This window comes from Festucalex cinctus, chromosome 21, assembly GCF_051991245.1.
Source record: "Festucalex cinctus isolate MCC-2025b chromosome 21, RoL_Fcin_1.0, whole genome shotgun sequence".
NCBI lineage: Eukaryota > Metazoa > Chordata > Actinopteri > Syngnathiformes > Syngnathidae > Festucalex > Festucalex cinctus.
In genome coordinates, this window is record NC_135431.1 from 1,470,974 (window position 1) to 1,486,779 (window position 15,806).

General features: G+C 42.1%; 1 protein-coding gene across 2 annotated transcripts in view; it reads right to left on the reverse strand.

The window, feature by feature from the left end:
* Positions 1–15,514, reverse strand: part of rps6kc1 (ribosomal protein S6 kinase polypeptide 1) — a 24,434-nt gene extending 8,920 nt beyond the window's left edge. Inside the window, exons 1-13 of one of the 2 annotated variants that reach the window (XM_077510108.1) lie at positions 15,237–15,514; positions 14,392–14,427; positions 13,963–14,083; positions 13,112–13,227; positions 12,938–13,031; positions 11,860–11,913; positions 10,961–11,350; positions 9,771–9,895; positions 9,583–9,681; positions 6,104–6,151; positions 4,806–4,938; positions 2,625–3,926; positions 1,650–1,739 (exon numbers count right to left, since the gene is read on the reverse strand). In XM_077510108.1, coding sequence (XP_077366234.1) covers positions 1,650–1,739; positions 2,625–3,926; positions 4,806–4,938; positions 6,104–6,151; positions 9,583–9,681; positions 9,771–9,895; positions 10,961–11,350; positions 11,860–11,913; positions 12,938–13,031; positions 13,112–13,227; positions 13,963–14,083; positions 14,392–14,427; positions 15,237–15,338 — 2,710 coding nt within the window. In that variant the 5' untranslated portion in view covers positions 15,339–15,514. Of the gene's footprint in view, positions 1–1,649; positions 1,740–2,624; positions 3,927–4,805; positions 4,939–6,103; positions 6,152–9,582; positions 9,682–9,770; positions 9,896–10,960; positions 11,351–11,859; positions 11,914–12,625; positions 12,887–12,937; positions 13,032–13,111; positions 13,228–13,962; positions 14,084–14,391; positions 14,428–15,236 lie in introns of those variants that run through there. The other variant, XM_077510109.1, reaches the window with a different exon arrangement.
* Positions 15,515–15,806: the final 292 nt, after the last annotated feature.

Sequence of the window (15,806 nt, forward strand, 5' to 3'; positions counted from 1 at the left end):
ATATGTCTACGATTTATAATATTGTTCTTGATTTTAATGGGAAAAAAATGATTTTAGCCTCTTTATATTTGAAGTGTTAAAGATGTATCTCATAAATAAAATAAACTAACAAAATAAACATACGAGAATTTTTTTTTTTTGACCTAACCTGCCCACAAGGGGGAACAAAAACGTTTGTATACTTGTTTGATTTCGACGCGCTACAAAACGTGTCAGTGCAGTGAAAATGCCAACAAATGACGTGTCACTTGCAAGAATAAAGCACAAAAATGGACGTGAGTGTCTCACGTCGCGTACTTTAAAAAGTGACAACAATGCGGAGATGAGAGCAAGCTGGCCTGGTGGAAAGCAGTTTGATGGGGTTTTTTTTTTTTTCCCAGCAACATGCCACAAGCGTGCCAGTGGCAACAAGGCAAGCAAGGGCTGATCTCACACACTCCAACTGGCCTCAATCTTGTGCAAACAGCACCCTCTAGAGGGCAACGAGACAATTACAACTACATTTGCTCCTTCCACACATTCATTTTCTTCTTCAACATCTTATTCATTTTTTTTTTGAGAGTTCATAAAATGGCATATTGCCCCACCCTCTAGTAAAAACAAATATATATATATATATATATATATATATATATATATACGTGTCCCTAATGTGCTGTTGTATATCTGCCTACAAGCATTGAAAGTATTTATTTATTTTCTGCGCCGATGGCAGGACTGCAAGTGAGTCCATCAAAGACGAACAGGTTAGCGAGTTACCAGCTAGCCAACTCTCACCTTCCTAACCGCCGACACCCACGTCACTCGCCGGGAAAGGCCCCGCCCACATTTTACAGCCGTACTAACACTCACACTCAAAAGTCAACATCATGAAGACGATAAACTCAAGTGGGTAAAAATAAATAAATCATCCCCACACGTGTAGTTCTTATTGTGTTTAAGAATGCAAAATCAATTTGCATCCAATTAGTGCAGTAATTGATGAACGGGGTTATTAGTGTTTTGGAATTTTCCATTTTATTTCGTATTGAGCTTTGTTTTTAAAATTGAGTTAGTTTTAGTTTTTCAGGGTGGTTCTGTTAGTTTGTATTAGTTTTACTTTAATAAATGCTTCCTTCTAGTTAATTTTAGTATTAGTTTTTGTTTTTTGTTCTTAATGTGTATTACTTGTGCGCAATATTTAAAAACCACCATAGATGTGACCTCATCATCTTTTGGTGCTTTTCTATTGGCTGCTACTCGATGACATCACTTCTGTGTGACACACTTTCAAACATCCTTTCTCCCATTCATATTCAAATAAATCACATTTAAAATCATCCCCAAAGGCTCATGTGTTAAATTAGCAAAGACTAAAACAAAAGACATTTTTGCTATAATTATAGTTTTAGCTCATTTTGTAAACATAAAATGTAGTTTGCTTTCATTTTTTCAAAAGCATTTTCATTTTATTTTGTTAACCAAATTGTTTTTGGAATTTTCCTTTTTTCGTCACTTTTGGTTCAGTCAAATAACGTTGTTGATGAGCCAATCCCATGATCACATGATTTTTTGGAAACTTTTTGAGTATTTGTGGATCCTTAGAAACACTGCGATGATGGCCGACTCATAATTGAACAAAATATGTCATAATACTGGAAAAACCTTACCTGGCGCGCAGTACATGTTAGCGCTGGCCTCTTTGTCACACGACTCCTCCACGTCACTCCAGCTGCAGAAGTACGTCAGCTGAACGTGACCTGAAAGAAGAAAAACATGTTTTTTGGTTTTGTTTTGAGCAGCTCGCACTTTTCAAAACGCTTTGCTTTCTTCGCAGCCGTCGGTTCCTTCGCGAGCCGTTCCGAGCGCACCGCCCGGCCGATTACTCGTGTTTAGCGGCTCGCCGTTAACGCCGTGATTAGAACTAATGGTGTCATTAGGTAGCCGCGGCCATTAGCCGAGGCTAGCCAGAATGATGCGCCGCGCGCTACTTGCTTGATGGGGGCCCTTTCCAACAATAATTACCACTGGGGGGGCTAAAACAGCCACTCAGCTAATTAGACGCTTGTTGATAACGAGGTGGAAAGAGATGATTGTGGGAGAGGACAAGAGAAGAAGAAAATGGGGAGGAATTTTGTTTTGTCAGGCGAGTTTCTTCTTGATTTTGCTGTGAGAGATCAGCACTGATTGGGGGGGTCACTCGCATATATTATACAAAGTGAATCACCTGTGTCGAAAGGACGCAATTTAATATTAACAGCGAGTTTTTGCTCATAAATTTGCCACTTTCCAAACTCAGATATTTGAGATTTTTTTTTTCTTGCAAATCTGCCACTTTATAAATTGAAAAAAAATTTCCACTTTCTAAACTTGCAAATTTATAAGGTTTTTTTTTTCTCTCTCGCAAATTTGTGACTTTCTAGAATTGGCAAATTAAAAAAAATAAAAAATTCAACATATTGCCGCCGGCCTCTAAAAAAATATATTTATTTGTGGCCTTAATACGCCGCCGCAGGATGGCTTTTACAATTTCATAGTATTTTTTGTGTGTAAAATATTGCGGGTGCTGGCTTCCTGTTGAAAAATGTGCTTCAGCGTTTGTCAAACGTGCCTTTGAGGCGAGTTTGAGCGAGGGAGCGTCTCACCTTGTCGATCGAGGAGGATGTTGTTGGGATTGAGGTCCCGGCAGACGATGCCCTCCTGGTGCAGACAATCCAGCGCCGTCACCATCTCCGCGGCCCAACATCGGACAAACGCCTCGGGAATGCGAGCCTGGGACGCCGCCAGCGACAGCTCGTCCAGCTCGGCAAACAACCGGGACACGCCCTCTCGGCCCGACTCGACCGCGTCGGCTGACGACGACTCGCCGCCGAAATCCACCCACTTCTCACGGGCCTCGGCTTGAATCTTTTCCATCGCATGCGAGCGTACCGCTTTGTCCGGAAGCGAGCTCGCCGCATCCGGCCGAGAGTCGTTATTTTGCCGCGACGCGTCGTCCGTTTGTCCAAAAGTCAAACTGTAGTCGTCCCACAGGGACATCAAGGCGGACGAAGAGGCGAAAGACGAAGGCTGACGCTCTTCCTCTTCCTCTTCGGCGAGCTGTAAAACATCCGGCTTGATGGATCTTTGAGGGGAGGTCGCGACCTCGAGGCCCGGACCCGGCGCCAACGTTTGCGGTTGCTCTGCGGCCCCGCCCACCACGGGCAGATTGCTCAAGAGGTCCGGCCGATGACCCTCATCCTCCGCCGCCTCTTTGAAAGAAATGACCGGCACCGACTCATTGGACTCTTTATCGCTTTGATCTAACCCCCAGAAGTGCGCACCGTGACCTTTGACCTCCGAGGTCAGCTGCTGTTGCTGCTGCTCCGCCCAGTCGAGGCAGGTCACCTCGCTGGCGCTGTCTTTGCTGTCGATGCGGAAGAACTCCATGGGCGTGTGCTTGGCGCCATCGTCGCCGGGGTCCCGCCCCTCGCCGGCGAAAAAGTCCCGACATCCGACGGGCGACGACGGGCTGCCGTCGCTCTGCGAGGCGGCGGTCGTCCCCGACGCCACTTCCTGCTCGCTCCTCGCGTCCTCCTCGAGAGCGTCCGGCGCCACTTTCTCCTGCTCGTACTCGTTGCAAAGCGTCAGGTAACTGTCGGTGCCTTCCTCCTCGGAGGCGGCGCCCGAGTCGGGGTGGTGGGCGGCGGCTTTTTTGCGGAGCCGTGCAAAAGGGTCGCTTTTACGAGGAGAGGCCTCTGAGTTTTTGTTGGCATGCGTCGCAGAATGCGAACGGGCGGCGGGCGCGGAGCCGCCGGGAGCGCCGGAATCGGCGTCCGGGGGCGGCGCGGCGCAGCGCGGCGAGCGGACGCCCGCCGTGTGGCTCTTCTGGATGAACGGGATGTCGAAGCTCTCATCCGGGTTGGAAGTGCGGAGGTACTTTCCGATGTGAGACCACAACTTGCCACCTAAATGCAAAAAAAGGTTGATTTCTATCTGTGCAGTTCTAGCAGCCTCTGGTGGCTCGATTTTTAGTGCAGTTTAATTTGCTGTCGACTGAAAATGACATCACAAGGGTCTCAGGTAACCAATCACAGCTCAGCTTGTGAATGTAACATGAACAAACCGAGAAAACAGCTGTGCCGTGATTGGTTACCTGAGCCCTTGTGATGTCATTTTCAGTCGACAGCAAGTTGCAAAATGTGTTTTTAAAGGTACTAATTGTACGTGAAAAATAATGAAAGTATCAAATTAATTAGAAACAAAATATCAACTTTTTATTGCTAGAATGGGCTAAATAAGTGAAGCATCCCTTGATTGAATATTTGAACATTGAGAGTGTTTAAAGAGGTGAGAAATGTGACAAGATGTAAATATGAGAAAAGCATATCAAGTGTGTGGTGAGGGTTTTTGGAGCCTTCAAACATTCAGAATAAATGTTAAAAAAAAAAAATGTGGGGGAATGCTCAATGATAAACAAGTGAGCAATGTTTTTAAGATAAATGAAAAAAAAAAAAAAGTAACAAATCCATTTTAATTTCAGAGTGTTGAGAGATTAGGTGGCCCCAGATCAGATTTTGTCCACCGCTGCCTGCCCTGCCTGACCGCCAAAAAACAAAACAAAACAATATGAAATGAAAAGTAAGGCTGGAACTGATAAGTCTCCGGCGGCGCACCCCCAACGCGCGAGAGATGTAAGGAGGCCCAGGTGTTGGCATAGCTAATGAAGCGCGGCGCCACCTGGTGTCAGAATAATGACCTGCGACACGCGCGCCCATCTCCAGCAAACATCTGCCCCGGGACAAGGACACGGCAAAATAATAATCATTTATTAAAAAGCGGCTTACCCTCGGCGTGCTGCAGCAAGAGGAAGACGGTGTCGTCGGCGTTGACGAGCTTCTTGAGCTGCACCATGTGCGGCACCGAGCGAGGCGCGACGCTCTTCTTCACGCGGCTGCAGTCGCTGCTCTTGCGCAAACCCTGACGGGACAACAAAAGAACGTTTTGGGGAGACGCTTCCAAACAAACGCGCTCAACATGTTGACCCTTTCCACACAATCTGGCTCATGTTGCACCACAGTCAACGGCTCACAAATGAGTCAACTTGAACTTATCGATTATTTAATGCATGCTGTGTATGTATTGAAACGAAAGGCATAACTTAGCTAGCTTTAAGCTAACGTCATGAAGTCAAAGGGCTACAAAATAGTCGAGATAGACCGATTATCGGCCACGCCAATTATCGGTGCCGATATTTGGCATTTTGACAAATAATCGGCATTTTTAACCAATCTGAAGGCCGATAACAGCTGACATTTTCAACATATTCAGAATATTTGATATTTTACTCAATATTTTTTTCTGACATAAAACAAATATTAAAAAAAACATGGAAAAATTATTCAGAAAAAAAGGAGGAAAAATATCTTAAAAAATAAAATAAAAACAGAAAAAAATCCCCCAAAACATAAAAAAAATATTCCAAAAAACAGAGCACCAACTTCTGTTTTTCTGAGTATTTTAATATTTTTTTTCTGTTTTTTTTAATAGTTTTTGTCTCTTGTTTTTCTGATTAATTGTTCCTCCTGTTTATCTGAATATTTGTGGCATTTGTATTAAAAAAAAAATAAAAAAATTTGACGCCAACATCCCCCCCCCCCTTTTTTTAAACTGAAAATGAATTCTGTCATCAGCCTCCTTGGCTACTAATAATCGCCATCGGTATCGGCCCCAAATAAAAAATATATATATATTAATAATAATATCGGTCCATCGCTAACGTTAGTTAGCATAGCGAACGTGGCCGCGGCGTGGCAAAGTGAAATGGCGCATTCTGGCCTAATGCCAGTTGTGCCCCCGCCTCAAAGTCACTGGACCCATCAAGCCGCACAAGCGTGCGTGCGCGCGTGTGACTTTGAGAAGAGCCGCACAAATCTCGCAACATCGAGTTCACATTGGCAGCAAGCGTCTGCGTGTGCGTGAAGTCATCTGTGCCTCGCCGCGCGCCGACATCTGGCACACGTCTCACACCTGAGAGCAGAGGAGCTGACAGGGACAGGCCCAATTAGAATCAATTACGGCCCCGTCACACGTTGGGGGGGCGTCTGGCACACTTCACACTCGCGGTCGGGACAGCCGGACTTACTTTCACCACCAACGACTCGCGTGTTCTCTTGTCCATGACCAGAAGAACCTGTGATGGGAATAAAAGTGGAATTAATGACTTGTTGAGGGGCGGCGAAGTCGCATTCCTCGAGAGAAGTCGAGGGAACCAGTCGGGGAAAAAAAGTGGAGACGAAGCCGTCGCGCAATGTCACAGCCACCAAACGCTCGTTCGAGCACATTAGGGATGAAATTATTAGCCGATTAGACGAGCAGATGGCCACCAACAAAATGAAATGTGCTTCCACTCAATTATTCGCCAAAGACAATTTCAATCTTCCGCACTTGCATCCTTTTTTTTCCACTCCAAATCAAATCAACATGACAAACGGAGGGATTATGCACAATCACAACATAATTAGCATGAGTCTTTGTTTTTTTTTGGGGATATATATATATATATATATATATATATATAAACAAAACTAAAAAATTTAAAAAAATAATTTCATTAACGAAATAAAATAACGAAAATGCTTTTTTTTAAAAAGCGAAAACTAATTGAAACTATAGTTTATGCTTACAAAGCTAACTAAAATTATAGCAAAAATGTCGTTTTTTTTTATTATCTTTGGTAATTAATTTAACACGAGTCTTTGGGGATGATTTTAAATGTGATTTTAAGCAGATGCAGCAGCCAATAGAAAAGCACCTTCACATGATGTTGCTAACATGTTTTTTTTTTTTTTTTTATATTATGCACAAGTAAAACACATTAAAAAAAACAAACCTAAAACTAATACTAAAACTAAACTAAACAAGCTAAGCATTTATTAAATAACTAAAGCTACCGGACCCCCCCGCCCCAAGACAAAATCAAAACAAACTCAAATGAAAAATTCCCAAACTATAACAACAACCCTGACGCCGATATTCCAATGTGCAAAGTCGGACTTTTTCCTCCCTGACATCTTCATTTTCACCTCGTTTGCGTCCTAACATCATCGTCGCTCTCGTGCTCCATCATCAGCCGCCTCTGGGGAGAACTCCAGCATATGTGCGCGACCCGGTGACTGACTTTCTACGTGTGCGTGCGTGCGTGCGTGCGTGCGTGCGCGCGTGCGTGCGCGTTCTCTCCGCGTGACCCTGGCTGGGACCAAACAGGTGCAGGCTAAATGGATATGAATGGAGATGTGAGTAAACAGAGCGGCGGTGCTAGCCAGGGCGCTAATATAATTAAGACACAAACATCAGGGAAGGGGGGGGGGGGGGTGATAGTAGAGGGTGAGGAGCTCTTTCCATCTGTCTCCTCTGTCCCCATTAAAAGTGAAAGACGAGGACGGGAAGCCCGCTTGAATTGTGCAGTCAATAGTGTTACTTTCGGCAAACAAAAAAATAGACAAAAAATCGTTTCGACAACACACAACTAAAACTAGACTAGAATAAAACCCTCATTAATAAACAATAACTGGGACTAAATCAGCAAGCGTCTTTGTCGGCTAATGAAGATGAGACGAAAACGTCTACAAACTGAAATCCCAAAATAAAAATTAAAATGCTTTTTAAAAAAAAAATAGCTGAAACTACATTTTATGTTTAAAAAACAATAACTAAAAGGAACAATAATTATAGCAAAAATTTCCTCAGTTATCGTCTTTGGTAATAAATTGAATGCATGAGCCTTTGGGGATTATTTTATTTTAAATGTGATATTAAGTTGATTTATTTTTATATAAACCAGAAAAAGGATGTTTGAAAGGAGCCAATAGAAAAGCACCTTCAGATGTAGTCGCTGCCACGGGCGTTTTTAAATATTATGCAAAAGTAATATACATTAAAAAACAAAAACAAAAAACAAACTCATACTGAATCTAACACAAATTAAACTACAGCTAAGCATTTATTGAATAACTAAAAACCACCCTGAAAACTAATTGCAACTAACTATATTTAAAAAAACTAAACTTAAAACTAACTCAAATGAAAAATTGCAAAACTACAATAACCTTGATTTGCAATGAAAGGTTTAAAAAAAAAAAAAAGCAAAAAAAAAGTACATTCAAGTTATAACAACATTAATCCAACAACTACAACGTTTTACCAATAATGTTAATGCAACTGCTAGCTAATGCTGGCTAACTTGCTAGCTCATAGCATGAAGCCATCGTAGACATCGTAGCCATCGTAGACACTGCCTCGGTCCTGACTCAAACGAGACAAAATTGTTTTTGGTTTTATTTTTGTTTTAGTTCATTAAAACAACCTCAGTCCTAACTAAAGCTTATTTAAGACAGTTTCTTGCACTAAAATCCTCGATTGATGGCCGACTAAAAATGGATGAAATAAAAACAGGGTGAGGTTGACTAACTGTGAGGAAAACGGAAACAAGAGTGACTGAAATTGGACGAAAACTAAGACTACATTTGAAAATGTCAGACAAACTGAACTTGCGCACGTCTTGATGGCGTCAAGCAGCCTTCTCGTTCCTTGGGTGTTTTTTGGAGCACGCGCGTGCGTTTGCAGGCCGAGCGTCACCGATTGAGCGTTGCGAGGCGCTTGCCAAGTCATTTCATGGCTGAGCGGCGGCGAGCTTGCTTGGCCGGCAGCTGGCTGACAGAAACCAAACTGACCTTGGTGGCGCGTGCCACAAACTGATGCTAAAACGTCGCGTGCACGCGTGCGCTCTCCGCTACACCATCAAGTCAAGCTCGGATGTTTTATGGTTGAAGGAGGAGACGCGGGGGGGGACGAAGTGTCCATATTTATCAGAACATGATTCAAACTCATGTTTTACGCTTACGTGAACAAATGTTGGCGTTTCACCTCGACAATTCCACCCCAATGTCCGACTTCCTAACAGATAAAAAGGCTCATTCTCCATTTTGCAATTTCTCATTTTTAAACGAGAAAAAGGGAGCCAACACTGCCTCCTAGAGGACGAATGAGGGTTGAGAACTCACGTGTGTGCGTGATGTTTTGTCTCAAAAATAAAAATGTGCACGATTGCCCGCCGATCCACAAATTTTGACATTCAACAATCTACGAGCAGAATTGAACATTTACAAAATGTGCACGTCATGATGCATGCATACTAGTGCTGCATTATTTTAACTAATGAATCACACAATTTTTCATAATTGGGTGTATTAATTATTATCTGTTTCATATAACACAACATATACAGGACTGTGTCAGGAAATCAGAATATTGTGATAAAGTCCTTTAATTTCTGTAATGCAATTAAAGAAGCAAAAATGCCATATGTACATTCTGGATTCATTACAAATCAACTAAAATATTGCAAGCCTTTTATTGTTTTAATATTGCCGATTATGGCTTTTTTTTTTTCTTGGTCTGAGGAAATATTCTAATATTTTGAGATGGGGTATTTGAGTTTTCTTAAGCCATAAAAGGCAAATATTAAAATAATAAAACACTTGCAATATAAACATATAACACATTGTCCTGAATAATAATAATAATAATATTTTTTTTGCATCTTTTGCTGGCGATTGAACTGACCTTATCGATGACGCCCAGAACCCTGTAAGCGCCCAGATCATCGGAAAGACTGTGCTGGCTCCCTCGTCTGGTGGACGCGCAGCATTGCGCCCCCATCACCTGCGACCCAAACAGTCACTCAAGCGATTCGCTAATAATAATAAAAATAATCATCGAAAAGCGATGCTGCATATTTGGGCGTGCCTCACCAGTGTTTGTGTTGAACTTTGTCCCATGCTGCTGCCAAGATGCTGACTGGATATTTGCTCTGCTCGCATCAGGTACTCGGCCGTCTTCTTCTTCACCGCCTCGCGCCGCGTCGGGCTGGACTCACCTGTCAGGTCACGACAAAATGTACATTTTGACAAAAAAAAAAAAAAAAAAAAAAAAAAAAAAAAAAAAAATTGTTTTATATTCTTTTGACTAAAATTAATGAAAATGTTAGTGATAACTTAGTCATCTGACTGTATTTTAGTTTTAATTCCAATTTTCGTCGAAAATAAAAAGCAATTTTAGTCGACGAAAAAGGAGCAATTTTAGTTGAATAAATTGACAATTTAACCAATATTTTTCCTCAGCATACATTTTAACTTTTATACAGAAAATGATAACTGTAGTTTAGCACAACAGAGACATTCATACAACGGTGTCATTTTAATTATTTCGATGAAACATGTTGAACTGACAATAATATGCGAATTTCGTTTCCACCTAAATAAAAATGAACTGATTGACTGGCAGCCATTTTGACAGAAGCAATCCCCTTTCACTCCCAGCTGTTTTACTGGATTTGGACTGATTATGCAAGGCCCACAGAATATTGGGTTCTATTGCTATCAAAACACGGAACCTCTCAAAGGAAAGATTCAAGTATTTTCTTTCATCAGGAAAATTTTTTTTTTTGCAGCAATTAGCATTAGAATATAGCGAAGTTTCATCGATTCCTGGTGAAAACTGTCAAAAAGAGCTTGTTGCAACATGCTCTGGTTGATGTCTTATACTCTGCTGCCACCTGCTGGCTGTTTTTGTAATTAGTACCATTTTTTTCACACATTGTCTGCAGTTGAGAGGCTGCATCAAAGCCTTCTATATGCTATAGAATATAAAACAAAAAAACGTATAAATACGTCTTTGGGACACTTAAAACATGTGAAATAGAACGCATGTATACGTTTTTGGGAGCAAATGAGTTAATTTTACAGCTGCTCAATGAATGTCAACATATTTGAACATGAAATTAAGTTTTACTGTTTTTTTTCCCCTCCCAGCCATGTTTCGGTCCTTATGATTGGATTGTGTGACTTTTCCTCACTGTGTTGTTTTCATTTTTTGTTTTAGTCATTGACCAAATTGTCAGTCCATTTTAGTTCTCGTTATTGTCTCTGGTCGCAAGTCTGACCTTGAACCCCTTGCAGCAGCAGGTCCACTCCGTTGCGGTAGAAGGCGAACGCCGCCTGGTAGTCTCGCTGCTCCTCCTTCCGCACGGCCTCGCGGATCAGCTCGCCGGCTCTGTCCAGGTAGTCGGCGGCCTTCAACTTCTCGTCCAGGCCGCCGCCGCCGCCTTTCTTGGAGAAGAGCGACGCGCGGCCGGGCCGGCTGGCTTCCGCGGCGGGCGACGGGGCGCGACGGCGATCGCGCAAGCGAGGACTGCCGCCGCCGCTAAAGCTGGCTCTGGCGGCCCCCTGCGGCTGCTTGGGGGAGGTGCGGCCCGAGGCCACGCCATCGTCCAGAGAGTCCGCCGTCGTGTCCGCGGCCAGCGAGTTCAAGTCGCCGCTGTCGCTGGACGCGCCTGCAAGACGTACGTTAATGTTCATTTTGGCCGCCATTTTGAACATTTCGTCTCAGTTTAAGTCACGCTTGTTAGTTTTGATCACAGTGACTCAACTTTATCCTGTTTTTATCGAGTCTGTTATTAGTCCACTATAAATCGAGCATTTTAGTCCAAGAAAACATTTTAGTCGTCTAGTTTTACTCAAAAACTAGTCAACGTTTTCGTCAAGTTTTAGTCAGGACAACCATTTGACCCCTGTGCATTTTTCTTGTCATTGGATGAAGTACATTTTTGCCTCGTCTTCATTAGTCGACAAAAATGCAAACTGATTTAGTCCCACTTATTTTATTTTTTATTAATAAGGCTTTTATTCTAGTCTAGTTTTAGTCCAGTGAAAAATGTGTGTTGGCAAAATGATTTTTGTCTTGTTTTTGTTGACAAAATTAACGCTTAGAAGAAGCAGACCAACGCCGGACTATTAATAGCAGCTGGAATCGGCTCAATGCCAAGAATGAACTCGTACGTACCTCCATACTCGGATGTGATTGTCCAATCTTCTGCACAACTCAGGTCTCTTTGAACTGAAGACAGAAATCCAAACGTCAGGGCGTGTCTTTTTCCTCCAATGTGTGAGTTAGTTTGTGCGTTACAGATGAGCTGGAGCATACCGAGCGATGGGAAGTGATGACTTTTAAAACCCATGTGTGCAGTATTTTGTGTTATGAATCTGGTGTTTATTCTATTTATTAACTATGTATTTATTCATTCACTCACCTACTTATTAATTTACTGATGTAAACTATTTACTCATATACAAATTATATATATATATGTATATACTTGTATAGTCACTTCAAATGTTTGCTTTATTGCTTAAATGTTTGTTATTCTTTACTGCATGGCCGATTTCTGTTTCATGTACAGCAATGCTTGCTTTAAATAAATAATAAAGTTGAGTCGAGTTGTAGTGTGTTCAACTTCCCTCGTTCTAAATTAGTCCCCCAAGCAACATGAACTCAAACGAACAATGCTATCAACACTCCAGTTGGGGTTAACTGAACACGCAAAACGAAGAAAATTGCACACCGCGCACACTTTAATGTAAACGCACTTTTGTTTAACTCGTTTTCCCCCGAACGTAGCTAGCTCAAGGCTAACGCACAATGGAAAGTGCCGTCCACTCGCTAATGCTAATTAGCGCGCTACTCGCGGCACTTTTGTCACTCAAAATAACGACTATTCATACAAAGCGCATCAGGAATGTATACAGATAAGCATTTTAATATTACTCACAGACATATGCTGTTCCTACACTGCAAAACAAAAACAACTCTTGTTGGCATAACTTGATTGTGACTTTTTTCTTCTACTCTCTATAATGTGGCGACACTTTGGCAATGTATCGGAACGAGTGGAACCACACTGCCCCTAAGTGGCCAAATCGGGTACAACATGAACAGAACTCCTAATAAGAGCACAACAGGATCAAATAATTGAAATAAAATCCATTCTGAGACATTTAAAAACGATTCTGAATTGTTTTAAATGAAAATCGGGATATTAGGAATTAAGGCGCTTTAACGCTGGCAAACTTGAGCGACCCACCATCCGAGCTGCAGTCCCACAAAGTGTCAGCCAGGAAATCGGCGAAGGGCTCCGACGGTCCGATGAGCTCCGAGCCGTCGTGGACCTCGCCTCCCTGGACACGACGACGCGCGTGTCAAAAAAAAATCTTGTGGCTTTTTTGGATTGCGCTTCTTTCCGCGTGCGTTTGTTTACCTTGAAGAACTCGTGGACGTGCTGACTGCTGTACAAGGCGGGAATGTTGGCCGAGAACTGCAGCAGATCCTCCAAGCACTGCCTGCGCTCCTCGATCACAGAGTCATCGAAGCGACCTGAACGGATGTCAAAAAGTAACCATACCATCAATCGAGACTGTCTTCATCGATTCATTGAACAATTGTCAAGCAGTGAAAAGTTCATATTTTGTCCAGAATGAATTTGAGAACTAATTTTTCTACTTGACTGATGATGACATCACTTGTGCAGAGGAAGTAAGTGGCTCAGTTTGCCAGAAAACAGGTGAGCCATGATTGGCCGTGACCTGCTAAGTTAGTTCTATTATTAGTTTTAGTTTTATTGAAACATAAATTTAATGTTTTACTTGTGTGCAATATTTCAAAAGTAGCATGTGAACGACGTCATGTGAAGGTGCTTTTCTATTGGCTGCTGCGAAATGATGCCACATTTTGGTTATAATTATAGTTAGTTTTGTAAACATACAATATAGTTTCAGCTAGTTTTTTTTTTTTTTTTTTTTTAAGCATTTTCATTTTTTATTTTATTTCCTTGACGAAATAGTTTTTTGAATTTTAGATGTATTTTTTTTCCGTTAGTTTTAGTTCACTTGGTGACAGCACTAATTGACAATATTGCTGAAAGTCTGTCAACTGGTTTTAGGGCCACACTAAAAAGTGGAAGAAAAAAAAAAGCATTCCCAAAATAAAGTCAAGAAATATAAATGTATGTCATTAAAAAACGTCAAATGAGCCAAATATTGTGTCAGTTAATGTTGATAGTAAATAGTATTGCGATGTTTTCATACCAAAGATGCAAACCAGTTAACTTACCAAACACTTTGGCCTTGGCAAAGGGAGGAAACAGCTCCGACTGGTTACAAACCTTCTTGTGCAGCTGCCAGAGGTTGTGGTGAAGTTTCCGAAAGTCGCTGTACCGTTTCCACACCGTTATCTGGAGAAGGAGACGGCGCAGTGTTGTTGCGAAAGAAATCGTTACGAGACCTTTACTCCGAGCAACCACGGGTCCATTTTGCTCCTTTTCACTTATTGCTTTTCACTGTTCCTCATGTTGCTGTAATTGACATCATGCCGAATGCATTAGCACTGCTTCCGGCCAGCTGAGGAGCAGGAGTGCATTCTTAAGTGGACGTCTTGACTGAAAAGTCTGAACTCTTCTTCAAGAAATGTGTGTCCGGGAACAATCATGAGTCATTCCCACACTAATGATGTCAGAAATTCACAAATGTTTGCATGCCTTACCTCTTGGACATCCTCTGTGTTCTTCCGACAAATGATCTGTGTCAAAGCAGAAAGGAGTCAGGATTCGAATGGCAATTCCAAATAATGATGATGACAATGGGAGCCTTTATAGTGACTGACCAGGAGCAAGCCAGAGATGTCGCCAGTAAATTTTACGATGGTGAAGGTCAATTAACTATGAAGTCTAAACAAAGATAAACAATCAACGTGTCACATTTTTGGTTGTACAAATGATGTTTGTGTGAATTATAAACGGTATTTGTTCTGCGCTTCACCGCTACGCAAATTTCTCATTTCGGAATTTGTACTTACGTAATTGACGTTTCTCTGCACGACACCACGCACACAGCCTACGCGAGTTTTGTACTTCTGAGGAATGGCGTTTCCTCGGTATTCCCGCAACACCGTTGCGCATATTTCGTATTTCAGAATATTTACAAATTCTGTTTGTATCCCAAGGGCAAAACTGTAACATGCCATTTATCAAACATATCCCAACCACAATGTACAATCCCATATGATTTATCTACTTTAAGTACAGTGTTTTCGCGTTTCTTGGTGAATCGCTTCACTACGCGGTTTACGCTTGGCAATAGGTCATTTTACGGTTGTGATGGCAAATGCCTATTCGCAATTACATAATCCGCGAGGACGGAAAAAAAAACACGTCAATGGTATTCTAAGGAGGAAAATAACCAGAGACACACAAAAAGACCAACGTTGATATGTTTTCGTTGACATTATTGTGACATTTGCATCATGCTAGCCCCACTAGCTTAGCTCAAGCTAGCTGCGTAGCATTAGCATTGTTAGCCATCGCTGTTGATTGTGCTAGCGCCACTCACCCGCGCGGTCACTTTGTACACCGTGTAGCCTTTCCGGTGCTTCGTGGGCTCCGTGACGGTATAAAAACGAGCGAAATCCCCGCTGTCCCGCTGCGATATCATCCTGATAATAACAACATTGCCGAAAAGCTAGCCGTCGGCTAAGCCGAACACATCCATTCACTTTTGACAGCGGCGATGGGGAAAAAAAACAAAAAAAAACGCCATCCGGAGTGACCGCTCAACTCGCCGAGCAAAATCTTTGACACGGTGTGACGTAACGTGTGAGAGCACGTGACCCCATAGCGGTTTCACTTTAAAAAAATAAAATTAAACCAAACCAATAAATAAACGAAATAATCTAAAAATAAATAACTAAAACACTGCTGAACATGCGACTCAAACGAAAAAAATTGTTTCGTTTTTCTTTTTTTACTCTCATTCGCCAAAACGCTCTCACGCATGTAACATGTCCGTCACGCTTTTCAACATTGAGAATGAACATTTTGCAAAATGGGAGCTAACAACAAGGCGCTCTAAAGCAGCCACGGCAGTTGGCTGTCACATCACATTTTTTAAAACTTTATAAAA